General features: G+C 49.9%; 2 protein-coding genes across 2 annotated transcripts in view; both read left to right on the top strand.

Annotated features, from left to right (window-relative positions):
• LOC119619313 (endogenous retrovirus group 48 member 1, envelope) overlaps window positions 1-19,181 on the top strand; it is a 40,997-nt gene extending 21,816 nt beyond the window's left edge. Inside the window, 5 exon segments of the mRNA XM_037984866.2 lie at window positions 12,917-13,183; window positions 18,819-18,851; window positions 18,854-19,015; window positions 19,018-19,061; window positions 19,063-19,181. Of these exon segments, the coding sequence (XP_037840794.2) occupies window positions 12,917-13,183; window positions 18,819-18,851; window positions 18,854-19,015; window positions 19,018-19,061; window positions 19,063-19,086 (530 nt within the window). The 3' untranslated portion in view covers window positions 19,087-19,181.
• On the top strand, window positions 19,103-21,280 carry ERVH48-1 (endogenous retrovirus group 48 member 1, envelope). Its single transcript, XM_073010820.1, has one exon. It carries the CDS (start codon window positions 19,103-19,105, stop codon window positions 19,655-19,657), a length of 555 nt encoding a protein of 184 aa, XP_072866921.1. The 3' UTR covers window positions 19,658-21,280.
• Window positions 21,281-27,637: the final 6,357 nt, after the last annotated feature.

Here is a 27,637-nt window from a genome sequence, read left to right as displayed (position 1 = left end):
GGTGGCTCATATCTGTAAACCCAGCACTTTGGGAGGCCAAGGCAGGTGGATCACCTGAGGTCAGGAGTTCGAGACCAGCCTGGCCAATATGGTGAAACCCCATCTCTACTAAAAATACAAAAAAATTAGCCAGGTGTGGTGATACATGCTTGTAATCCCAGCTACTCAGGAGGCTGAGGCAGGAGAACTGCTTGAACCCGGAGGCAGATGTTGCGGTGAGCTGAGAATACACCACTGCACTCCAGCCTGGGCAACAGAGTGAGACTCCCTCTCAAAAAAAAAAAAAAAAAAAAGAAGCTAATAAATGAAAATACCCTTAATGTCCTCAGAGGCAACGGCTGCCCCTAGAAAGGGGGTGCAGTCCACTCTTTCTTTTTTTTGAGATGGAGTCTCACTCGGTCGTGCAGGCTGGAGTGAAGTAGCATGATCTTGGCTCACTGCAACCTCTGCCTCCCAGTTCAAGTGATTCTCCTGCCTCAGTATCCCAAGTAGCTGGAACTACAGACATGTGCCACCACACCCAGCTAATTTTGCTGTATTTTTAATAGAGACGGGTTTTGCCATGTTGGTCAGGCAGGTCTTGAACTCCTGACCTCAAATGATCCACCTGCCTCAGCCTCCCAAAGTTTGGGATTACAAGTGTGAGCCACCGCGCCCGGCCTCTGCCCACTTCTTAGAGGAGAGCCCCCTGTTTTGTGGAGGAGTTCACAGAGCTGTCCTGGTTCCCAGAGAAGCTGAAGCAATGCCGGTGCTTTCTATGTCTGCCTCCCCGTCCTGCCTCCTGGTGGAGGCTCCCAGGAAAGTGAGGCCAGGGATTTATGCTGGGCCTACCTGGGTGCAGCTCCCTCCATTCACCTACCATCCTGGGTTGGGGTAACTGCTCCCCCGGTCCTGCATTTTGTGGGCTCCCAGCTGCTGCTAACCCCAGGGACCCGGCAAGATCCCTTGGCCCTGGCTTGGAGACAGTGCCTTGCTAAAGTGCCCTCTGAGGGACCGGTATGCAGGTACATTCAGTATCCCATTGGCCCCTCGACCCACAGTAATGGGGAGGGGGCAGGAGGCAGCCCCACCCCTGCCCAGCATTGACACTTGTCACAGAGATGACCAATGCCAGGTGGATGGGGACAGGGTGAGTGGAAGTCTTCTAGGAGAGAAGGCAGAGGCGAGGTTCCCTTGGCCAGGCAGGCCATCTGCACCACGGGCCCTTGGCATGACGTACATCCTGGGGAACACAGAGGCCTGAGGTCTCCAAAGTTTAAAAATCAATCTTGCCAGGCGTGATGGCTCACGCCTGTAATCCCAGCACTTTTGGGAGGCCCAGGCAGGTGGATCACCTGAGGTCAGGTGATTGAGACCAGCCTGACCAACATGGAGAACCCCTATCTCTACTAAAAATGCAAAAATTACCCAGGTGTGGTGGCACAAGCCTGTAATCCCAGCTATTCAGGAGGCTGAGGCAGGAGAATCGCTTGAACCTGGGAGGTGGAGGTTGCAATGAGCCGAGATCGTGCCACTGCACTCCAGCCTGGGCAACAAGAGCGAAACTCTGTCTCAAAAAAAAAAAAAAAAAAACCAACCTTATACCCAAAGGATTATACACAAATCATTTTACTACAAAGACACATGCACACATATGTTTATTGCAACACTAGTCACAATAGCAAAGACTTGGAACCAACCCAAATGCCCATCAATGATAGACTGGATAAAGAAAATGTGGCACACATACACCATAGAATACTATGCAACCATAAAAACAATGAGTTCATGTCCTTTGCAGGGACATGGATGAAGCTGGAAACCATCATTCTCAGCAAACTAACACAGGAACAGAAAACCAAACACCGCATGTTCTCACTCATAAGTGGGCTGAACAACAAGAACATATGGGCACAGGCAGGGGAACATCATACACTGGGTCCTATCAGGGTTGGGGGGCAAGAGGAGGGATAGTATTAGAAGAAATAACTAATTTTTGGTGGGTGCAGTGGACCACCATGGCACGTGTATACCTATGTAACAAACCTGCACGTTCTGCACATGTAGCCCAGAACTTAAAGTATAATAATAATAATAATAATAATAATAAATTAACCTCCTGAACCATGTGTGGTGGCTCATGCCTGTAACGCCAGCACTTTGGGAGGCTGAGGTGGGCAGATTGCGTGAGTCCAGGAGTTCAAGACCAGCCTGGGCAACATAGCGAAACCCTGTCTCTACTAAAAATAGAAAAGTAAAAAAAATTAGCTGGGCGTAATGGCGCATGCCTGTGGTCCCAGCTACTCTGGAGGCTGATGTGGGCAGATCATTTGAGCCCAGGAGGCAGAGGTTGCAGTGAGCCATGATCTTGCCACTGCACTCCAGCCTGGGCAACAGAATGAGACCTTGTCTCAAAAACAACAACAACAAAAATCACCTCTATGATGGGACATCATGGCAAGCATTGGAGAGAAGCCAGGCGGTTCCCCATGTCCTGACCTGCCTGAAGATAACCTGAAGATAACGGGGTTTCACCGTGTTAGCCAGGAGGGTCTCCATCTCCTGACCTTATGATCCGCTCGCCTTGGGCTCCCAAAGTGCTGGGATTACAGGCGTGAGCCACCGCGCCCGGCAGCATCGTTCTCTTACCACACTCAGCACCCTGAGGGTTTCCACTTCTCTTCTGTCCCTTCGGTGAATGTTCTATTTATGATTCTTCTTGTAAAACTGAACACCTTGGGTAGCTCTTCCACTCAGTCCAGCTTGAGCCACACTGCCTACAGGTCAGGGTGATCCTGGGATGCCACAAGGGTGGTGAAGGGACCCTTATGTTACAGGAAAGGGGTCCAGATCCAGACCCCAAGAGAGGGTTCTTAGATCTCGTGCAAAAAATTCAGGGGCAGTCAGTAAAGTGAAACCAAGTTTATTAAGAAAGTGAAGGAATAAGGGAATGAATGGCTACTCCAAAGATGGAATAGGAATAGGACTAGGAAATGGCATGTAGTGCTACTAGATAGTCAAAGTTTCAGATTTTTGAATTTATTGTTGGAGTTGGGGTATCATTAGAAAAAAATACCAAAAGAGACGGTTAGCAGTGCAGTTGAAGACAATGTTAGGTTAATATATAATGTATGAGTCTGTGTAATGGATAGTTTTTATTCATCATAAAATTTTCAAATGACTCGCAGATGTGTGGCCCTTGCAGCTGTTCTTCCCTCGCTAACGGCGTCAGGCTCTGACTCAGACAGGAGTTTTGTGCCAAGGAATTCTGGCAGCGTCTACAGTCCTTGTGATATTCCCAGTGAGGAAATCATTCATTGTGAGCAGGGGCGATGGTGACAAGAGGATCCAGGCGGATTGGGAAGGAGTCCAGGAAGAAAGAAGACTGGGCCCCAGGCACGTGAAATCTATCGGCCTCAAAATTCTTACCTTTCTTTAAATCTTTCTATTTACAAAGTCTTGTTTTTGTTTTTGTTTGAGATGGAGTTTCATTCTGTCGCCCAGGCTGGAGTGCAATGGCACCATCTTGGCTCACCACAACCTCCGCCTCCCGGCTTCAAGTGATTCTCCTGCCTCAGGCTCCCGAGTAGCTGAGATTACAGGTGTGCGCCACTACACCTGGCTAATTTTGTATTTTTAGTAGAGATGGAGTTTCTCCATGTTGGTCAGGCTGGTCTTGAACTCCTGACCTCAGGCGATCTGCCAGCCTTGGCCTCCCAAAGTGCTGGGATTACGGGCGTGAGCTGCCACGCCCAACCCTGTTTTTGTTTTTTGACACGGAGTCTCCCTCTGTCACCCAGGCTGGAGTACAGTGGCATGATCCCTGCTCACTGCAGCTTCCACCTCCCAGGTTCAAGGGATTCTCCTGCCTCAGCCTCCCCAGTAGCTGGGATTACAGGCACCCACTACAACCTTTAGTAGAGATAGGATTTCACCATGTTGGCCAGGCTGGTCTCAAGCTCCTGACCTGAGGTGATCCACCTGCCTTGGCCTCCCAAAGTGCTGAGATTACATGTGTGAGCCACTGCACCCAACCCAAAGTCTGTTTTCCTTGGTGGGGGTTGGGGGTCGGGGAGCAAATCAGAGTGGCCTATGCACAAAAGGCTTAGAACAGAACTGTGATTTGGAGAGGGAATTCTCCAGCCAGGGTGTCACAAAGCCGCTCACCTCCTCGTGTGAGAGTGTTTGAGTGTCAGAGGCGTGTGAACCAGAGCAACTCAATCTTGAACAGGGGCTGGGTAAAGTGAGGCTGAGACTTCCCAGGGCTACATTCCCGGATGGTTAAGGCATTCTAAGTCACAAGATAAGATAGGAGGCTGGCACAAGATATAGGTCATAAAGACCTTGCTGATAAAACAGGTTGCAGTAAAGAAGCCAGCTAAGGCTGGGCACGGTGGCTCATGCCTGTAATCCCAGCACTTTGGGAGGCCGAGGCAGGCGGATCATCTGAGGTCAGGAGTTCGAGACCAGCCTGACCAACATGGAGAAACCCCATCTGTACTAAAAAATACAAAATTAGCCGAATGTGGTGGCACATGCCTGTAGTCCCAGCTACTCGGGAGACTGAAGCAGGAGAATCGCTTGACCCCGGGGAGGTGGAGGATGCGGTGGGCCGAGATCCCACCATTGCACTCTAGCCTGGGCATCAAGAGCGAAACTCCGTCACACACACACACACACACACACACACACACACACACACACAAAGTTATAGGTAGGACAATTTCCAGGTATGGTTGTTTTGCAATCAGGGCATCTCAGCGGGTCTGCCAAACAGGAGGTTTATCTCTGTGCCTGGATGGTTTCACTACTCATTCATGAGACAAAGAGCAAGAAGGTAGAGGGTCTGGGTGTGGTTTTGTCACAGGTAAACACTGGCGCCGGACAGGCACAGGCACGGTGGCTCATGCTTATAATCCTAGCACTGGGAAGGTCGAGGCAGGAGGATCCGTTGAGCCCAGGCATTTGAGACCAGCCTGCACAACATGGTGAGACCTCATCTCTACAAAAATTTAAAAATTAACCAGGCATGGTGGTGCATGCCTGTAATTCCAGCTACTCTGGAGGCTGAGGTGGGAGAATCGACCGAGTCCAGGAGGCAGAACTTGCAGTGAGCCATGATTGCACTACTGCACTCCGGCCTGGGCAACAGGGCGAGACCCTGTCTCAAAAACAAAAACAAAACATAGTATATAATGAATTCCTCTTCAAAGGTTTTAGCCTGTAAATTGTTAAGTACAATGAGTTCTGAGACCCTCTCTAAAGAACCACTGTATCAGTATGTTCAGCTCCCCCATCCTTTGTTCTTCATTTTAAAATTTAACTTCATCTTTCCCTTCCTCTCCTTGCCCCTACTTTCAGTAAACAATCCTCTCCTATCCTCTATCACCTGCTCCGTCCTGAGTCACCCCTGGTCACCAGCTCTGACCTGAGTCATCCTGAGTCACCTGTTCTGCAACCGTCCCTCCCGCCAAACTACTCACCCCCCCCACTCCAGCTAGTACCCCTGCTCTCTTTAAAACAGCCAATTGGAATTAGCTTAGACGGTGAGGTCCAACCCTAGCCAATAGGGGAATGACACAGCAGTAGGGGCTGCCTGCTTCAGGGATAAGAACCTCTTCCCAGGCTGGCTCAGTGGCTCATGCCTGCAATCCCAGCACTTTGGGAGGTCGAGGCGGGCGGATTAGGAAGTCAGGAGATCCAGACCATGGTGAAACCTCGTCTCTACTAAAAAAAATACAAAAAATTAGCCGGGTGCAGTGGCAGGCGCCTGTAGTCCCAGCTACTCAGGAGGCTGAGGCAGGAGAATGGCGTGAACCCAGGAGGCGGAGCTTGCAGTGAGCCGAGATCACGCCACTGCACTCCAGCCTGGGCGATAGAGCGAGACCTGGTCTCAAAAAAAAAAAAACAAACAAAAAAACACACAGAGAATGATGCACTTAAATAACTGAAAGATTCAAGAAAGTATGAAGAGCATCAAAAGATGCTGCAAAATACACCTTAAAAATACTTCGACCAGGCACGGTGATCACGCCTGCAATCCCAGTACTTTGGGAGGCCAAGGTGGGTGGATCACCTGAGGTTGGGCGCTCGACACCAGCCTGATCAACATGGAGAAATCCCGTCTCTACTAAAAATACTAAAACAATTAGCTGGGCGTGGTGGCACATACCTGTAATCCCAGCTACTCGGGAGGCTGAGGCAGGAGAATTGATTGAACTCGGGAGGCAGAGGTTGCAGTGAGCGCCATTGTACTCCAACCTGGGCAAAAAGAGCAAAATTTTGTCTCAAAAAACAAAAAACAAAAAGCAAAAAAACTTCAAGCCCCATGAGCTGGCTTAGGCTGACCTCTGCAAGTAGATGCCTTAGTTTGCAACTCTGTCTGGTGACACAATCAGGATTTTTAAAGTGCTCGGTGGCACAAGGAAAAGGGAGGAAGGGTGGAAACTAAAGCCATGAGAAAGACAAGGGCCTTGGCCGGGCGCAGTGGCTCACGCCTGAAATCTCAGAGCTTTGGGAAGCTGAGTTGGGAAGATCACTTGTGGTCAAGAGTTTGTGACCAGTCTGGCCAACATGGCGAAACCCCGTCTCTACCAACGAATACAAAAATGAGCTGGGCGTGGTGGTGCACACCTGTGGTCCCATCTACTTGGGAGGCTGAGGTGGGAGAATCGCTTGAACCTGGGAGGTGGAGGTTGCAGTGAGCCAAAGTCATGCCACTGCACTCCAGCCTGGGGGACAGAGTGAGACCCTGTCTCAAAAAAAGAAAAGAAAGACAAGGGCCTGCTTCTAAGTATCACTCAGGCCAAGGAAGGGCTCCTCCATGCAGAGGAGCCTCACTGAGAACAGCAGGTTAACATTGCACTTGTGTCCTGCAGAGGCCCCTGGACTCCCCCTTCCCTTTCCTCAGATGGGAACGTTCAGATTCCCAGGGCTTAGGTCAGTTTGCAGAAACGTTTTTTCCCCCTTTCTTTTTTCCATAAACTCCATAAAGATTTTTTTCCTGGAAAATAGCTGTTGGTGCCATGAAACTTTGCCTGCTGCACTAGAACGTCCTTTCCAGAATTTCTCCCTTACTCTGGCAGCAGCGACTTTCCATATGTCCCGGAGAAGATAGTGCTTTACCTTGGCTTCCTCTCATTGGCTCAGAGCCGAGGATGATATATTTTAAGCCGTACATTTAAAAATAAATGTCTTGGCAAGGGTTCTGATGAACTAAAACCATCAAGACATACTTGTGAGCCTAGGCTCCCATCCGTTTGGATTTCATAAGATTTCAAAGCCAGTGCTGGAAAGAGAAAAAGAAGGCCGGGCGTGGTGGCTCGTGATTGTAATCCCAGCACTTCGGGAGGCAGAGGCGGGAAGATCACTTGAGCCCAGCAGTTGGAGACCAGCCTGGGCAATATAGCTAGACTCTGTCTCAGCAACAACAAAATTAGTCGGGCATGATGGCACGTGCCTACGGTCCCAGTTACTCGGGAGGCTAAGGCATGTGAACCCTGAAAATTTGAGGCAGGTTTCAGTTAATTTAGAAAGTTTATTTTTCCAAGGTTGAGGACTCACCTGCGACACAGCTTCAGGAGGTCCTGACAACACGTGCCCAAGGTGGTCGGGGCACAGTTTGGTTTTAGACATTTTGGGGGGCCATGAGACATCAATCAATATAGGTAAGAAGTACCTTGGTTTGGTCTGGAAGGCAGGACAACTTGAAGCAAAGGCAGGACGACTGGAAGCGGGGAGGGGCTTGCAGGTCGCAGGCAGGTGAGAGGGGGAGGCTGCATTCCTCTGAGTTTCTGATTAGCCTTTCCAAAGGAGGCCATCAGATACGCATCTATCTCAGTGAGCAGAGGGGTGACTTTGAATAGAATGGGAGGCAGATTGGCCCTAAGCAGTTCCCAGCTTGACTTTTCCTTTTAGCTTAGTGCTTTGGGGTGGGGGTAGGGGCAAGATTTATCTTCCTTTCACAGGCAGGAGGATCACTGGAGCTCAGGAGTCTGAGATCCTAAGTGAGCTGTGATCATGCCACTGTACTCCAGCCAGGACGACATGGTGAGACCTCATTTCTAAAAACATAGAAGAAAAAGACTAGTGGGTGCCAGTGTGGAGCAGTAGGCCTTCATCCCTCAGAGCAGTGGTCCTGCTCCCCGCTGGGCTGGCATCATGGGAACAAACAACCCGGTGGCACCGGAAGCTGCTCTGTGGCCCTGGGGAGCCTCCAGAAGGATCCTGCCATGCGGATCTGCGGGTCAGGCCTTGACTGACTCAGAAGTACAAAGAAGCTTCCCTCTGGTCAGCCACTCTCCCCACGTTTCCAGCAAGACTATGATTCCCTGATGTGTTCTTCCTGCCTGCCGCATAGATAACATCAGGTCACTGAGACTGACTGTGGTATTGCAGTAAAGAAAGAGTTTAATTAACGTGAGGCCAGCCCCATGGGATGTGGAGTTCCTACTCAAATCAGTCTCCCAAAAGGCTTGCAGGTTAGCGTTTTTATGGACAATCTGGTAGGCATGGAGCTAGGGAATGGGTGCAGATAAATGGTTGGAGATGAAATGACAGAGGTATCACGTGGGCACTGTGGCTCATGCCTGCAATCCCAGCTCTTTGGGAGGCTGAGGTGGGAGGATCATTTGAGGCCAGGCGTTAGAGACCAGCCTGGGCAACATAGTGAAATCCTTGTCTACAAAAATTAGCCAGGATGGTGGCTCATGCCTGTAACCCCAGCACTTTGGGAGGCTGAAGTGGGTGGATCAACTGAGGTCAAGAGTTTGAGACCAGCCTGGCCAACATGGTGAAACCCCATCTCTACTAAAAATATAAAAATTAGCAGGGCATGGTGGTGCATGCCTGTAAATCCCAGCTACTGGGGGTGCTGAGGCACAAGAATCACTTGAACCCAGGAGGTAGAGGTTGCAGTGAGCTGAGATCATGCCAGTGCACTCCAACCTGGGCAACGGAGCGAGACTCAATCTTAAAAACAACAACAACAAAAACACAACAACAGCCGAGCACAGTGGCTCACACCTGTAATTCCAGCAGTTTGGGAGGCCGGGGTGGATCACCTGAGGTTGGGAGTTCTAGACCAGCCTGACCAACATAGAGAAATCTTGTCTCTACTAAAAATACAAAATTAGCCGGGTGTAGTGGCACATGCCTGTAATCCCAGCTATTCGGGAGGCTGAGGCAGGAGAATTGCTTGAACCCGAGAGGTGGAGGTTGCAGTGAGCCGAGATCACGCCACTGCACTCCAACCTGGGCAACAAGAGTGAAACTCCATCTCAAAAACAACCACCACCACCACCACAACAAAGCAATTAGCCAGGCGTGGTGGCACATGCCTGTAGTTCTAGCTACTTGGGAGGCTGAGGCGGGAGGATCACTTGAACCACAGAGCTGGAGGCTGCTATGAACTGTGATAGTGCCACTGTACTCCAGCACTCCAGCCTGGGAAACAGAGCCAGCCCCTGTCTCAAAAAAAAAAAAAGAAAGAAAAAGAAAAATGTCAGGTCTCTGAGCCCAAGTCAAGCCATCGCATCCCGTGACTTGCACATATACAACCAGATGGCCTGAAGTAACTGAAGAATCACAAAAGAAGTGAAAATGCCCTGCCCCGCCTTAACCGATGACATTCCACCACAAAAGAAGTGAAAATGGCCGGTCCTTGCCTTAAGCGATGACATTATCTTGTGCCTGGCTCATCCTGGCTCAAAAAGCTCCCCCACTGAGCACCTTGTGACCCCCACTCCTGCCCGCCAGAGAACAACCCCCCTTTGACTGTAATTTTCCTTTACCTACCCAAATCCTATAAAACGGCCCCACCCTTATCTCCCTTCACTGACTCTTTGGACTCAGCCCACCTGCACCCAGGTGATTAAAAAGCTTTATTGCTCACACAAAGCCTGTTTGGTGGTCTCTTCACAGGGACGGGCACGACATTAGGTTCTACAACAGTGATGTTATCTATTGGAGCAACTGAGGAAGTCACAAATCCAGCTGCCTCTGGTTCCTGGGCAGTAAAGCATTACAGGCCCAGTGTAGTGGCTCATGCCTGTAATCCCAACATTTTGGGAGGCCAAGGTGGGAGGATCCTCTGAGCCCAGGAGTTCCAGACCAGCCTGAGCAACACGGCGAAACCCCCATCTCTATAAAAAATACAAAAACTTAGCTGGGTGTGGTGGCACGCGCGTGTGGTCCCAGCTACTTAGGAGGCTGAGGCAGGAGGATCACCTGAGCTCAGGCAATGGAGGTTGCAAGTGAGCCAAGTTTATACCACTGCACTCCAGCCTAAGCAACAGAGTGAGACACTGTCTGAAAAAAATTAAAAAAAAAGAAACTACACTCCTGGGCACGGTGGCTCACGCCTGTAATCCCAGTACTTTGGGAGGCAGAGATGGGCGGGTCACGATGTCTGGAGTTCAAGACCAGCCTGGCCAACATAATGAAACCCCGTTACTACTAAAAATACAAAAATTAGCTGGGCACGGTGGCATGCGCCTGTAGTCCCAGCTACTCGGGAGGCTGAGGCAGGAGAATCGCTTGAACCCGGGAGGCGGAGATTGTGGTGAACCAAGATAGTGCCACTGTGCTCCAGCCTGGGTGACAGAGCGAGACTTTGTCTCAAAAGGAAAAAAAAAAAGAAAGAAAGAAAGAAAGAAATTACACCTACATTTATTCAGGCCTGTCCCATAATATTATTCTTGTGGCCTTTCATTAGTCTTTGAAAGGCGGCTTTTGGTCCCTGAGCAAGGAGGGTGTTAGTGTCAGGAAGGGACTATTAACATCCTTGTTTTCAAGTTGAATTACAAACTAAATTCCTCCATGGTTAGCTTGGCCTACGCCCAGGAATGAGCAAGAACCGCTAGAGATCAGAAGCAAGGTGGAGTCTACTCTGTCAGATTTCTCCTACTGTCAAATTTCTCCTTTGTTTTTCAAAGGCAGTTTCAAGACACCTGTGAAAGGAAAATAAATCTCGGGACCCCCAAATCACTAAGCCAAGGGAAGAGTCAAGCTGGGAACCATGTTAGGAAAACTGTCTCCCATTCTACTCCTAAATAAAATAGGTACAAAGATAAGAAAATATAAATCTCCCTCACAATTTGCTCATAAGGAAATTCCTGTGGACAACGGACAGACAACTCAGTCATCCCTCTGAGGTTCCCCTGAGACAAACGCACATCTGACGGCTTCCTCTGCCTTATCGTTTATGTAAAAATGCAGATTCACTGAACCAGACTCAATTGTGTATTCAGTGGAAGGCTGATCAAGGACTCAAAAGAATGCAACCTTTTGTCTTTTTTTTTTTTTTGAGATGGAGTTTTACTCTGTTGTCCAGGCTGGAGTGCAGTGGTGCCAACTCGGCTCACCGCAACCTCCACCTCCCGGGTTCAAGCGATTCTCCTGTCTTGGCCTCCCAAGTAGCTGGGACTACAGGCACCCGACACCACACCTGGCTAATTTATTTTTAGTAGAGATGGGGTTTCACCATGTTGGCCAGGCTGGTCTCAAACTCCTGACCTCAGGTGATCCGCCCACCTCAGCCTCCCAAAGTGCTGGGATTACAGGCGTGAGCCACCATGGCTGGCCTCACACATATTAATTGATGTCTCATGTCTCCCTAACATGTATGAAAGCAAGTGTACCCGACCACCTTGGGCACATGTCCTCAGGTCCTCCTGAGGCTATCACAGGTGCGTCTGTAAACTTGGCAAAATAAACTTTCCACATTGGCTGAGAGGTGTCTGGGATGCTTTGGGCTCACACACTGGCTGCCTGTGTCAGTCATTCAACGAGGTGCAGCCGTCCCCAGCTTGTCTATGCTCCTAGATTTATCCTGCCCCCTGTATTCCCTAGGTGAAAAGATAGCCCAGAATGTTCTGTGCTCTGCTAGGCTTGCACAGAGAGACCTCAGCTGGGGACTTCACTCGTGCCTTCCACCCAGGCCTAGCGCAATTGTTTAGTCATTTAGTCCCTGAATACCTGCTTCACTCATTACAATCATGTTTCTAAATTTGTAGAATTTGTGATACAAAGAACAAGCCAATAAATCGCTTTTGTATTTTAATGTAAATTGTTGGCGAGCAATTTAGCAAGTGCCTCTTTTTTCCTTTACAAACCCACTTGTGGGCGGGCGTGGTGGTTCATGCCTATAATCCCAGCACTTTGGGAGGCCAAGGCAGGCTGGATCATTTGAGGTCATTTGAGGTCAGGAGTTTGAGACCAGCCTGGCCAACATGGCGAAACCCCATCTCTACAAAAAAATAATAATTAGCTGGGCATAATGGTGTGCACATGTAGTCCCAGGTACTTGGGAAGCTGAGGCAGGAGAATCGCTTGAACCCGGGAAATGGAGGTTGCACTGAGCCAAGATTTCACCACTGCACTCCAGCCTGGGCAAGAGAGTTAGACTCTGATTCAGAATTAAAAAAAAAAAAAAATTCCCACTTGAGGCCAGGCACAATGGCCCACACCTGTAATCCCAGCACTTTGAGAGGCCAAGGCAGATAGATTACTTGAGGCCAAGAGTTTGAGATCATTTTGGGTGTGAACCTGGAAAATCTGAGACAGGTCTCTGTTAATTTAGAAAGTTTATTTTGCCAAGGTTGGGCACGCACCCCTGACAAGTTTATTTTGCCAAGGTTGGGCACGCACCCGGAACACCGCCTCAGGAAGTCCTGATTGAAAGATTCTCCCTGGGGCCTGAAAGCTTGAGGGAATGAATAACTCCTCCTCCTCAGGCCAGTCCTAAGGCGCAAACGAGCACCAGCAGCAAGATAGCAGAGGCTGGAAGAGAGCTGGCTGGAAGACGCATACCCTCCGCAGATCAAGAGGGAGGCTGTCCCAGTGCTACACAGCAGTCACGTCAGACTGGGACAATTCCTGTTTACGGAGGACTAAAACTCCTGCTCTGTCCTCACTTGGGGCTGATGCCATGTTCGGCCTCAGGCTGTCTGCACCCAGGCGCTCATTAACACAGCGTGTTGCTCCACACGGCCTCGTGTTGTCTGTTGGCGTGTCCTCTGGGTTCCAACCAATGCAAGAGCCTTGCATCCGGTGCTGAGACCCGCAAGGGGCTTCGGTCCACGTCCCCCGTGGACCTGCCACCCCTCCATCCCAGAGAGCAGGCCACAGCAGCCGGACACAGGAAGCTTCTCAGCCTCTAGTCGCCTCTCTGGGCCTGCACATCGGTCACTGATCTCGCCTACTGGTAAGTTTCCTGGAAGCCCAGTTAACAGGGAAAAATCCACACGGCCTCTCTTGGTTTCTCTGGCCCCAAAATCCAATGTTGGTCCAAGAAGGCTATGGCATGGCTAGGCGTGGTGGCTCACGCCTGTAATCCCAGCACTTTGGGAGGCCGAGGCTGTTGGATCACGAGGTCAGGAGTTCGAGACCAGCCTGGCCAAGATGGTGAAATCCCATCTCTACTAAAAATACAAAAACTAGCCAGGCGCAGTGGCAGGCCCCTGTAATCCCAGCTACTTGGGAGGCTGAGGCAGGAGAACAGCTTGAACCCGGGAGATGGAGGTTGCAGTGAGCCAAGATCGTGCCACTGCACCGTAGCCTGGGTGACAGAGTAAGACTCTGTCTCAAAAAAAAAAAAAAAAAAAAGGCTACAGCATGTGCCAGGCACCCGCTGATCATCTGGTCTTAGGGGGACGCCTCTAAGCCATTTGATCCCGTTCTGGGAATTAAGAAGGCAGTGGTGACAATTGCCCCTTTTATCATCTCCCTCCGGCTGTCCAGGAAGGTCTGCTTTTCCCTGTTCTCTTGAGCCTACCCTCCGTTATGGGAAATTCCTAGTCTTGCATTCCAAAGGACAGCCCTTTAGGTTGCCTCATGAAAAACCTGCAAACCTTAGGCCTCAGGCAAGATACCCCTCTCAGCACCTTGTTCTTTTTTTGCAATTCAGTCTGGCCACAGTACGAATTGAAAAATGGGTCCAAATGGGCTGCAAATAGAACATACGACTTTACAATTTTGACTGACTTAAGCAATTATTGCTGACGGTTGGAAAAATGGGGAGAAATTGCTTATATCCAGGCCTTTTTCGCACTCAGATTACAACCCGACCTCTCCAATTCTTGCTCACCTGTTCAAATCCTCCTCCTCCATTCTCGCTGCCCTGATCACCTTTCTCCTCCCAACCCTACCTCTTTTTTCTTGTTACATCCAGCAGACTGCTGTCCACCCGTCCCTGCTCCCACCTCTTCCTCTCAACCGTCTTCTTTAACCCAAGCCTCCTCTTTGTCTTCCCAGCCAGCACTGCCTCCAAGAGTATCCACTTCTTTTCCTACACCATCCTCCCCTCAGGACAATTCTAGCACTGCCTGTACCCATTCTCCTCCCTCGCCGCCCTCTCCTGAGGCCTGCAAACCCACCCCGCCACCTTAGGCTCCTATCTATCCTCTGTTGCCTATTAACTGAACCCCCCTTCCCCCTTCAAACCCTCAGCAGGAACCACTTCCGGTTTTTCTTTCTCTCCCGCCCTTACTGGTTCAGGCATCATTTTTGGCCCATGCCCCACCCTTACTTCAGCATCTGTGCTAGCATGCCCCCTTGGGGAAGTCGCAGGAACTGAAAGTATTGTTGGAGTTCAAGTTCCCTTCTCCCTCACTGGTCTCTCTCGAATTCACAAAAGACTTGGTTCATTTCCAGAAGACCCCGCCTTTTATATTATAGAGTTTCAGTACCTCACCCAGGCTTATGAACTAACTTGGCATGACCTCTACTTTATTCTCTCTTCCACCCTCACCCCGGAAGACTGGGATGTATCTGGACCCTAGCTCAGACACAGGCTGATACAATTATCACCAAGCTCCTGCCCAGCCTACTGGTGCAGAGGTAGTCCCCAGCCAGGACCCCCACTGGGATTATCAAGGTGGGGCCTTTGGACACCGCCCCCGAGACCACATGATTGTCTCCTTGCAGGACTCAAAAAGGGTGCCCATAAAGCGATAAACTATGAAAAACTTTCAGAAATCACCCAGGGCCCTGACAAACACCCAGCCCTTTTTCCTCTCTTGTTTAACTGAAGCCACGAGAAAATACACCAACCTAGACCCAGCCAGCCCAGAAGGAACCACTCTCTTAAATGTTCGGTTCATCACCCAACCCATCCCTGATAGCCGGCACAAGCTTCAGAAGCTTGACGATGACCCTCAATTGAATCCCACAAATGAGGCCTTCTAAATTTAGCCTTCAAAGTCTTTAACAGTCATTATCAGGAAAGTAAAAGGCAAAAACAGGCAGAGTTTCAAATGGTTGCCTCCGCCATCGGGGCCCTGCAGGCCCGTGGGGCCGCAGCTCCACACGGGAGCCTCCTAGCAATCCACCTCCACCTGGCGCCTGTTTCAAGTGCGGCAATGAAGGCCACTGGTCCAGACAATGCCCAAACGCAGGTAAGCCCACCAGGCTGTGCCCCCTCTGTGGAGGACACCACTGGACGTTGGACTGTGAGCGGCCCCTGCAAGGACCGCCCCCATCCCTTCCTGAGCTGGCTAACACTACTCGAGCTCATCAGCCTTGCTGCTGAAGACTGACGGTGCCCTGGAACGGACACCCCGGCAACTACCATCGCTTCATCTGAGCCAAGGGTAACCCTGATGGTGGCAGGTAGCCCAGTATGTTTTTTAAATTAATATCAAGTCAACCTACTCTGCTTTACCTAATTTTTCAGGACCCACTGAGTCCTCCCAGGTCTCTGTTGTGGGAACTGAAGGACAAGTCTCCAAACCCCGAGCACTGCCTCCACTTTTCTTCTCCCTTCACACCTTTCCCTTCACTCACTCTTAGTCCTGCCCTCATGCCCAACTCCGCTTCTAGACAGAGACATCCTTTCAAAACTCTACACCACTTTCCACTTCCATGTTCCCCATAGTACCCAACACATCCACCCAGACCTCTCCGGGCCATCTAATTTTCTTCTACTCCTCTAACCTCCCACCTTAAAACATGTAACCTTTCCTAATCCCCCATCCGTAGTTAACCCTGCTGTTTGAGATACTTCCACACCCTCAGTCGCAAAATACCACACCCCCTTCCACATTACCCTCAAAAACCCCACCTAGTTCCTATCACAGAAGCAGTATCTAATCCCCCATGCAGCTCTTATAGGCCTAAAGCCTATCATTTCTCGCCTCCTCACCTGTCAACTACTCTGCCCAACAAACTCCCCTTTTAACACACCAATTCTACCTGTTAAAAAGCCAGATGGAACTTATTGCTTAGTCCAGGACCTCAGGCTCATTAACCAAGCTGTACTCCCAGTATGTCCAGTATTTCCTAACCCATACACTTTACTTTCTGCAGTTCCCTCCAATATCACCCATGTTTCTGTCCCAGACCTAAAGGATGCTTTTTTTCCACAATTTCTTTGCACCCTGATTCTCAAGACCTCTTTGCTGTTACATGGGAAGACCCCAACACCCACCTTTCACATCAGCTCACCTGGTGCATATACTATCTCAAGGTTTTAAGAGACGGCACCCACCTTTTTGGACAGGACCTTGCTCGCGACCTCTGTGCCTTAGCCCTAAAACTGTCCACTCTCCTTGATGATGGGCTCCTGTGTAGCCCCTCTCAAAGAGACTGCAACGCCCACACTCTCTCTCTTTTAAACGTACTGGCAGAGCGGGGGTATGGGGTCTCCTCTAAAAAAGCACAAGTATGTACCCCCTCAGTCACCTATCTAGGCCCAGCTCTTACCCCATGAACCTGAGGCCTCACAACTGACCACATATCCCTCCTGTAGTCCCTCCCCCCTCCACAAACTAAGGAAGAAATTCTCTTTTCTAGGACTAACAGGATATTTTAGGCTCTGGGTTCCCTCCTTCGCTCTACTTGCCAAACCGTTATACCAAGCTGCTAAAGGCCCTCTCCATGAGCCTTTAAACCCTACACAGCCTATTACCCAACCTTTCTGTCTACTCCAGAAGGCTCTCACCTCAGCCCCCGTCCTCACCTTCCCAGACATCACCAAACCTTTCTGCCTCTATACCGATGAACGGCGTGGAGTTGTACTACATGTTCTAACCCAGTCTAAGGGATCCACCCTCCAGGTTGTTGTCTACCTCTCTAAACAGCTGGAAATCACAGTTCTCAGATGGCCTGCCTGCGTCCAAGCACTGGTGGCAGCTGCTGTCCTCACCCGTGAAAGCCCAAAACTATCCCTCCATGCCAACCCAACAGTTTATTCAACCCATAACATCAAAGACTCGCTAGCTCACCGCAGTGTACTAAGTCTTATCTATGCCCCACGGCTCCTCCAACTGTACACTTTATTCCCAGAAACCCCCCAAATCATCGTGCTAACCAGCTCCCATCTAAATCCGGCCACGCTCTTACCTGAAGCAACTACCTTCCAAGACCCTGCACATTTCTGTGTGGACACTGTTCAAACCTTTCTTATACCTTTTCCAAACCTAACAGACCAGCCCCTTCCAGATGCCTCCTGTACTTGGTTTGTAGTTGGCAGCTCCTTCCTACATCAAGGACACCGACATGCTGGCTATGCTATAGTGTCACCTGCCCACACTGTTGAAATCAATCCGCTCCCCTAGGCGCCACCTCCCAAAAGGCTGAACTCATCGTCCTCACTCGAGCTCTCACTTGAGCAGCCGGACAACAGATCAATGTATATTCAGATCCTCATTATGCGTTCCCCATAGCGCACTCACACTGGTCCATCTGGAAAAACGGGGTTTCCTAACTGCAAACACCACCCATGTCATACATGGCTCTGTCATCAGCAAGCTCCTTCAGGCTGCCAGGCCCCCGCAGAAACACGCCATCATTCACTGCAGGGGCCACCAAACCCCAGACAATCCTACACTGGCTAGAAATGCTTTAGCAGATAGAGTAGCCAAACAAATAGCCCTACAACCCGTGCAAAGCCAGTTTCTGTCTCTGTCCTCCTTCTCTCCTCTTTACTCCCCAGAAGAAAAGGAGGACCACCGAGCCCAAAACCTTCAAAAACAAGGACCACGGTGTGTCAAGGAAGGGCACTTCGCTCTTCCTCACTCTCAAACAATCCCTGTCCTCCAAAGCCTCCACGACTCTTTCCATGTCGGGTACGCACCTCTCCTGCCACTTCTCCGCCCTGGCCTCACTTGTCCTCATCTTTCCAGCCGTGTTCGAGAGATTACCCAGTCCTGCTCTATCTGCCGCTCAGTGTCACCCCAGGGTTCCCTCTGGCAGCTGCCTTTTCCTACCCACCAAGCCCAGGGCCAGGTACCTGGGCAAGACTGGCAGGTAGACTTCGCTCCCATGCCGCCTGATAAACGGCTCCGCTACCTTCTAGTCTTTGTACTTTCTCTGGGTGGGCAGAAGCGTTCCCAACAACTTCAGAAAGTGCAGATGTCATCACACAAACTCTCACCATGCATCTAATTCCCCGTTTCGGACTCCCAGTATCCATCCAGTCCGATAACAGGCCTGCCTTTATCAGCCAAATTACCCAAGGCGTCTCTACATCCTTGGGAATAAAATGGGTTCTCCACACACCCTACAGGCCTCAATCTTCAGGCAAAGTTGAAAAGGTCAACTCTGTCCTTAAAGCCCAGCTCACCAAGCTCACTCTAGAAATCTGCCAGTCGTGGCCGAGAAATCTCCCTTTCGCCCTCATGAGACTCTGCCAACACCAAAGGCAGCCTCTTTTTACAGTCCCTTTGAGATCATGTATAGCCAAACTTTTGTCTTAGGGCCTCCACCCTTACCAGACTCTGAGCCACTTGGGAATTACCTCCCCTCCTTAATCCAGACACAGTCTTTCATTCGTGAAGCAGTGAATGAGGCCACGCCTCTCCTTGCCGACACCTTGTTCTCTCAACATAACTGTCTTGCAGGCACAGACGTGTTTATCGGCCAACCCGACCCTCACAAAAGCTACAACCGAAGTGGACAGGCCCCTACACTGTGGTCCTCGGCACGCCAACTGCAGCGAGAGTCCAAGGACTCCCCCACTGGATCCATCGTACCAGGGTCAAGCTCGCCCCCAAGGCTGCTTCTCCCTCCAAAACATTAACAGCTAAGTGTTGCCCAGGTCAATTTCTCCTACCAAGCTTAAATTAACCAACATTTTTTTCCTAAAAATCAAAACACAAGGAAGACTGACCACCTGCTTCCAGGAATGGCCTGTACCTACCCAACCGCTTGCTATACCTCTCTTCCACCCAAAAGTCTTAATACAGGAATATCCCTCACCCCGATCCTAATACTGTCAGTAGCTGTCCTGCTGTCCGCGGCGGCCCCTCCCAGCTGCCGTGAGTGTTATCAGTCTTTCCACTACAGAGGAAAGATTCAACAATCCTTTACTTACCATACTCACATAGAAAGATCCTGTTATGGAACCTTAATTGAAGAATGTGCTGAATCAGGAAAGAGTTATTATAAAGTAAAGAATCTAGGAGTATCTGGCAGTCGTAATGGGGTTATATGCCCCCAAGGGAAGCAGTGGCTTTGCTTCACCAAAATTGGACAATGGGGAGTAAACACTCAAGTACTCGAGGACATAAAGAGAGAACAGATTATAGCCAAAGCCAAAGCCTCAAAACCAACAACTCCCCCTGAAAATCACCCGCGGTATTTCCATTCCTTTATACGAAAACTACAAGCAGATGCATCCCTTCCCAAGCCAGGAAAATATCTGTTTGTAGATCTAGGAGAACCATCGCGCTTACCATGAATGTGTCCAATTGCTGTATGCCAGGGAGCTCGTGTGAGGGAACAGGGGCTGTGGGACGGGCTAGACATTCCCCCTTACTTACTAGCATCCCAAAACCCCAGCCTCGCTGTCACTCCTCAGGAACGCCCGCAGTCCTGGACGCTTACCAACCCAGTGAGAATATCCCGCAAGTGGACCAATAAAACCCATCGCTCCGTAGGGGAACGCCCGTCACCAAACCCTAACAGTCAACACCTCCAGAGCTGAGTGGCGGCCAAGCTTATCCCCTGGAGCCTGGTCTCCTTCTAACTTAAGCTACCTCAATTGTGTCTTGTCCACAAAGGCCTAGTACTGTACAAACACCACTAACCCTTATGCCGCACAGCCCTGCCTAGGTGCACTATGCGGCAGTCCCATGAACACCAGCCTACAATGGACTGCCCCTGACGGATTCCTTTGGATATGTGGAACCCAGGCTTACTCGTGGCTACCTGTCACTAGCAAGGTACTTGCTTCCTAGGCACAATTAAACCTGGATTCTTTTTACTTCCAAAGCAGGCGGGCCCTCAGAATCCCTGTGTATGATAACCACAGGAAAACGATCCTCGGAGGTAGGAGGGAGCCAAAGATGGCGAGAGGACGAGAAACAGGCCTTATAGTCCTGCCACTTGGGCGGAGGATGGTTCGTGAGGTTATCGCACTTCCATATATACGCCAAATAGAACAATTAGACTACAGGCTGTTCTAAAGATAATCATCAACTAAACCGCCTGAGCCCTAGAAATGCTCGCACAACAACAAACCCAAATGTGCGCGGCAATTTATCAAAACAGGCTGGCACTAGACTACTTATTAGCAGAAGAGGGTGGGGCCTGTGGTAGGTTTAATATCTCCAATTGCTGTCTTAACATAGGCGATAATGGAAAAGTGGTTCTAAAAATCACTTCAAACATCAGAAAAGTAGCCCATGGACCAGGCCAAACCTGAAGGAAGGGGACCCAACAAACCTTCTAGGAAGTGGTTCTCTAATTTAGGAGGATTGAAAATGCTGCTAGGGACGGTCATCTTCATCGCTGGGTTCCTCCTATTTCTCTCCTGTTATCCTACTGATAATGAAAGCCTAAAACTCTTGTTGAAACTACAGTTAGCCGCCAGACAGTCGAGACGATGCTCCTGCTACAACGGCACGATGGATGCCCACCCGTCTCTCAAGAATCCCCCAGAATTAAGTTTTTCTTTTCCCAAGGTGCCCACGCCACCCTATGTCACGCCTGAAGTGGTTATTGAGAAAGTCGTCCCTTTTCCCTCTTTTATAACCAAATAGACAGGAATGCAAGATTCTTCCCAGGGCGTGAAAGCTTGAGGGAACGAATAACTCCTCCTCCTCAGGCCCAGTCCTAACTTGCGCCAGCAGCGTGCGTCAGCAAGATAGCAGAGGCAGGAAGAGAGCTGGCTGGAAGACGCATACCCTCCGCAGATCAAGAGGGAGGCTGTCCCAGTGCTACATAGCAGTCACGTCAGGCTGGACAATTCCTGTTTACAGAGGACTATAAAACCCCTGCTCTGTCCTCACTTGGGGCTGATGCCATGTTCGGCCTCAGGCTGTCTGCACCCAGGCGCTCATTAACACAGCGTGTTGCTCCACACGGCCTCGTGTTGTCTGTTGGCGCGTCCTCTGGGTTCCAACCAATGCAAGAGCCTTGCATCCGGTGCTGAGACCCGTGAGGGGCTTCGGTCCACGTCCCCCGTGGACCTGCCACCCCTCCATCCCGGAGAGCAGGCCACAGCAGCCGGACACAGGAAGCTTCTCAGCCTCTAGTCGCCTCTCTGGGCCTGCACATCGGTCACTGATCTCGCCTACTGGTAACTTTCCTGGAAGCCCAGTTAACAGGGAAAAATCCACACGGCCTCTCTTGGTTTCTCCAGCCCCAAAATCCAACATTGGTCCAAGAAGGCTATGGCATGGCTGGGTGTGGTGGTTCACGCCTGTAATTCCAGCACTTTGGGAGGCTGAGGCTGTTAGATCACGAGGTCGGGAATTTGAGACCAGCCTGGCTGGTGCACTCTCGGGGTTACAACCAATGCAAGAGCCTTGCACTGATGACATGTCCCCAGGGTGGTTGGGGCACAGCTTGGTTTTATACATTTTAGGGAGACCTGAGACACCAATCAGTATATGTAGAAGTACCCTGGTTCTTCTGGAAAGGTGGGACAACTTGAAGCAAAGGCAGGAACACTCCAAGCAGGGAGGGAGCTTGCTGGGCACAGATAGGTGAGACACTGGAGGCTGGATTCTTTTGAGTTTCTTATTAGTCTTTGCGAAGGAGGCAATGAGATACGCATCTATCTCAGTGAGCAGAGGGGTGACTTTGAATAGAATGGGAGGCAGGTTTCCCTTAAGCAGTTTCCAGCTTGACTTTTCCTTAGTGATTCTGGGGCCCAAAATGTTTTTCTTTCACACGGGCAGCATGGGAGGATCACTCAAGCTCAGGAACCACAGGTTGCAGTGAGCAGAGATCACACCACTGCATTCCAGTCTGGGTGACACAGCCAGACGCTGTCTCAAGAAAACAAAACTAGGCTGGGCACGGTGGCTCACGCCTATAATCCTAGTACTTTGGGAGGCCACGGTGGGTGGATCACAAGGTCAGGAGTTTGAGACCAGCCTGACCAACATGGTGAAACCCTGTCTCTACTAAAAATACAAAACTTAGCCAGGGAGGCGAAGGTTGCAGTGAGCCAAGATCGAGCCACTGCACTCCAGCCTGTGCGACAGAGCGAGACTCTGTTTCAAAAAACAAACAAAATAAACGAAACCCACCTGTAGGCCTGGAGTAATCATGCTTGTAATCCCAGCACTTTGGGAGTCTGAGGCAGGCGGATTGCTTGAGTCCAGGAGTTCGAGACCAGCCTGAGTAGCGTGGTGAAACCCCATGTCTACAAACATTTGTTTTTTCAAGCTGGATATGGTGGTGCACACCTGAAGTCCTAGCTGCTCTGGAGGCTGAGGTGCGAGAATCCCCTGAACCCAGGAGGCGGAGCTTGCAATGAGAGGAGATTGAGCCACTGCACTCCCGCCTGGGCGACAGAGTGAAACCACTTCTCAAAAAAATAAAAACAACAAAATACCACTGAACTCCCACCTGGGTGACAGAGTGAGACCCCTTCTCAAAAAAAAACAAAAACAAAAACAAAACAACAAAATAGCACTTGTAACTGCAGCTAATCAGAGCATGGATATTTGGGGCCACTTGAGTCAGTGCTCCTGGCTTGCAATCTCTAAACTTGGCCCAGAGAAGCTCTTCTCACGTGAGTTTTGCCCCTGCTTCTTTCTTTAGGTCGACACCTGCTAGGCTTAGGACATTGTGGGCAGGGACAACAGAAGGGATATTTTCAATCTTTTTTGGTAACAAGAGTTGTTTCTTTTTTCTTTTTTTTCTCTGCCCTGTCTTACAATGATAAAAGAGTTGCCTCTTTATTTTTATTTTTTTATTTTGTTATTATTTTTTTGAGACAGAGTCTTGCTCTGTTGCCCATGCTGGAGTGCAATAGCGCAATCCCGGCTCACTGCAAGCTCCGCCTCCCAGGTTCACGCCATTCTCCTGCCTCAGCCTCCCAAGTGGCTGGGACTATAGGCACCCACCACCATGCCCAGCTAATTTTTTGTATTTTTAGTAGAGACGGGGTTTCACCATGTTAGCCAGGATGGTCTCGATCTCATGACCTCGTGATCTGCCCACCTCGGCCTCCCAAAGTGCTGAGATTACAGGCATGAGCCCCCACACCCAGCCTATGTTTATTTTTTATCTATTTTTTTGAGACAGGGTCTCACTATGTTGCCCAGGCGGGTCTCGAACATCTGAGCTCAAGTGACCCTCCCATGTCAGCCTCCCAGAGTGCTGTGATTCCAGGCATGAGCCAATATGCCTGGCCAAGAGTTGCTCTTTATTTTATTTATTTATTTAGAGACGGAGTCTCACCCTGTTGCCCAGGCTGGAGTACAGTGGCGTGATCTCAGCTCACTGCAACCTCCGCCTCTCAGGTTCGAGCAATTCTCCTGCCACAGTCTCCCGAGTAACTGAGATTATAGGCCAGCGCTATGATGCTCGGCTAATTTTTGGGTTTTTAGTAGAGACGGGGTTTCGCCATGTTGGCAAGGCTGGTCTCGAACGTCTGACCGCAGGTGATCTGCCCACCTGGGCCTCCCACAGTGCTGGGATTACCAGTGTGAGCCACCACGTCCAGCCTCCAAGTTTCTATTTTACATTTCTCATCTCCATCCTGCCAAGTGTCTATTCCGCATAGTACCGACTCATTTGCTGTGAAGGATGAGCTGAGTTCTCCTGGGCTACCTCCCAAGCTCCTGTTTGTGTCCTCCAGGTTCCTGGTTTATCTTTTGCTTACTTGTTAGGGTTTATAACACTCTCATTCTGTCTTGCAATCTCCATAGTTGTTTAGCTTTAATTCACAGGCAAATAGGTTCTAAGGTCTCCTCCAGTACTACTGTAGCCTTCGATTCTTGATTTTTTTTTTTTTTTTGAGATGGACTTTCGCTTTTGTTGCCCAGGCTGGAGTGCAACGGTGTAGTCTTGGCTCACCGCAGCTTCTGCCTCCCAGGTTCAAGCGATTTTACTGCCACAGCCTCCCAAGTAGCTGGGATTACAAGAGCCCGCCATCATGACCAGCTAAGTTTTGTATTTTTAGTAGAGACAGGGTTTTGCCATGTTGGCCAGGCTGGTCTCAAACAATTTCACCATGTTGGCCAGGCTGGTCTCAAACTCCTGACTTCAGGTGATCCGCCCATCGCGGCTTCCCGAAGTGCTGGAATTACAAACGTGAGCCACCGAGCCTGGCCGAGTTTTGAATGTTGAATGTTAGTTCATCTCGTTTGGCTGGATTTCATTGTCTAGTTTTCCTCCCACAAAGGGCTTGGGGAGGTGACAGAGTCTCTGAATACAGGCAGTTGAAAGATGGCATCTATGGGCCAGCACAGCGGCTTCCGCCCTGATCCCTGCACTTAGGGAGGTGGAGCGGGGGGAGATAGCTTGAGGTCAGGAGTTTGAGACCAGCCTGGCCAAAATGGTGAAATCTTGACTCTAGTATAAATACAAAAATTAGCTGGGCCTGGTGGCCTTTCCTAAAGGATTGGCCTCAGCCACTTAGCCCAAGGCTGCTCTGAGACCGCAGTGGAGAGCCAGTGGGCTGTGGCTTCCTCACACCCAGATGCTGCTTCAGCCCCAGTACCTCTCACACCCCCATCCAGAGGCCTTGAGGACTGCCCTCCAGGGCTCCCTCCATCAATGCCCTGTGCTCCTGGCGAAATCCCTTTCAACATCCGGGTGAGGCATGATGTCCTTCAAAGCCTTCTCTGATGAATCCCCATCTTTTCCCCTCCCCAGGCAGCTCCCCTGCCTCGTCTTCCACGTCTGTTATTATCCGGCACAGCGCCATGCATCTCTCAGCTGCCCCTTCCCAGGCCATGCACTCACAGAAGGCAGGCTATCTCCATCATGTCTGAACTCATGGCTGAGGCATAGTGCCTAGCATATAGTAGGCTTTTCAAACACTGTTTATTACAGACGGGTCTGTAAGAGTGAATGTTACACTAGAAGGAACACTGTTTTAGCAGTTGTGAATTTTTTATATTCTATTGCTTCAGATCCCTTCTAGAATAAAGGCCAACCAAGGTCAGGGGGAAGGGGAAGGAGGGTCAGGGAGAGAAGGTGATACAACCAAGGAAGCTGAGCACCTAAAACACTCACTTATTTTAATCCTATCTCTGGCCAGGCCTTTTATTAAATTAAAATTACCCCTTTAATACTGGATCAACAAACTATAGTCCAAGAGACAAACCCTGCTTCCTGCCCCTTTCTGTAAGCTAAATTTTTTTCTTTTTGTGATGGAATCTCGCTCTGTCGCCCAGGCTGGAGTGCAGTGGGGCAAACTCGGCTCACTGCAAGCTCCGCCTCCCGGGTTCACGCCATTCTCCTGCCTCAGCCTCCCGAGTAGCCGGGACCACAGGTGCCCGCCACCACACCCGGCTAATTTTTTGTATTTATTTTAGAAGAGATGGGGTTTCACCGTGTTAGCCAGGATGGTCTCCTGACCTCGTGACCGCCCACCTCCGCCTTCCAAAGTGCTGGGATTACAGGCATGAGCCGTGCCCGGCCTCCGACAGCACTCTTTTAAAGACAGAATGTGGGAAATCACATAGATCCAAACAATAGCCCCGTGGGTGCCCACCGTATTGCCACCAGATGGACTGTCAAGAAGTCATCTGCAATGCTAGCTACAAAATGCAGAACTGTGCTTGGTGCTGGCTATTGGGTTTTAAGCCCTTTCAATGGGTGGAGGAGCGTAAACCAAAATCCCAGAAAGACTAGCCCAACAGGACTAGTTCCAAGGGAAGAACTTTATATATTTTTTGAGATGGAGTTTTGCTCTTGTTGCCCAGGCTGGAGTGCAATGGCGCAATCTCCGCTCACTGCAACCTCCGCCTCCCGGGTTCAAGTGATTTTCCTGCCTCAGCCTCCCGAGTAGCTGGGATTACAGGCACACGCCAACACACCTGGATAATTCTGTATTGTTAGAGATGGGGTTTCACCATGCTGGTCAGGCTGGTCTCAAATTCCTGCCTCAGCCTCCTAAAGTGCAGGGATTACAGGCATAAGCCACCGCGCCTGGCCAGGGAAGAACTTTATACAAGTCTCTTGCTTCATCCTAAAAATATATGCAAATCAAAATATATTCATGTTCATTTTAATATTAAAGGAATTTCCATTTCCAAAGCATCACCGCCCATCACAGTAGTTCCATGGATCCTAGCTTGAGAAGCTATTAAATGAAAAACCAAAAAAAAGCAAATAGCAGGATAGAAAAGTTGTATGTACATTAAAATGGTTACATCACTTTAACCACCACTAGGGAATCCTGTAAGATGTTAATGGCTGGGCATGGGGGCTCATGCCTGCAATCCCAGCACTTTTGGGGGCTGAGGCAGGCTCCGCCTCTACAAAAAATACAAAAATTAGGTGGGCATGGTGGCCAGTGCCTGCAGTCCCAGCTACAAAGTGAGCTGAGATGGGAGGATTGCTTGGGCCTGGGAGGACGAGGCTGCAGTAGGCTGAGATTGCACCACTGCTCCGGGCAAGAGTGAGGCTGTCTCAAAAAAAAAAAAAAAAAAAAAAAAAAAAGCCTGGATTAGCTTAGTGGATTTTAGGTAAGTTTACTATTTTCTTTTTGGTAATGTAGTTTTACCACTTTTATTATAAAAAATGTGTTTAGAAGAATCTGGCTGAGTTGCTAAGTCTCCTGTGTGGTAACACAATCTGAGGCAGATGACCACAATACTAGTTTTCAATTTTGATATTTAAAAAAAAAATTTTTTTTTTTTTGAGATGGAGTCTCATGCTGTCACCCAGACTGGAGTGCAATGGCATGATCTCGGCTTACTGCAAACTCTGCCTCCCAGGTTCAAGCGATTCTCCTGCCTCAGCCTCCTAAGTAGCTGGGATTACAGGCGTGTACCACCACAGTCGGCTAATTTTTGTATTTTTAGTAGACACAGGGTTTCACCACATTGGCCAGGCTGGTCTCAAAACTCCTGACCTCAAGTGATCCACCCGCCTTGGCCTCCCAAAGTGCTGGGATCACAGGTGTTAGCCACCATGCCCTGGCCCTCACCTACATTGGTTACTTTCTCTAAGTCAGACTGGGCTCTGTCTCTGCACAGCGCTGGGGGAGTGTGCTCCATGTGATGCACAGGAGCCCCACTGCCCCTACTGCCCCCGAAGGTGTGCCTTAAAGTTGTCACAAGGGATGGAAGGTTACTTGGCCAACCCCCGAAGGTGTGCCTTAAAGTTATCACAAGGGATGGAAGGTTACTTGGCCAACCCCCGAAGGTGTGCCTTAAAGTTATCACAAGGGATGGAAGGTTACTTGGCCAACCCCCGAAGGTGTGCCTTGAAGTTATCACAAGGGATGGAAGGTTACTTGGCCAAC

This window comes from Chlorocebus sabaeus, chromosome 2, assembly GCF_047675955.1.
Source record: "Chlorocebus sabaeus isolate Y175 chromosome 2, mChlSab1.0.hap1, whole genome shotgun sequence".
Lineage (NCBI taxonomy): Eukaryota > Metazoa > Chordata > Mammalia > Primates > Cercopithecidae > Chlorocebus > Chlorocebus sabaeus.
The sequence above is the reverse complement of the archived record's forward strand: the minus strand, read 5'-3'. Positions and strand labels throughout refer to the sequence as shown.

Excerpts from the sequence above, each read along its gene's own strand:
- ERVH48-1 (XM_073010820.1), top strand. The coding sequence starts at position 19,103 with ATGGCCTGTACCTACCCAACCGCTTGCTATACCTCTCTTCCACCCAAA.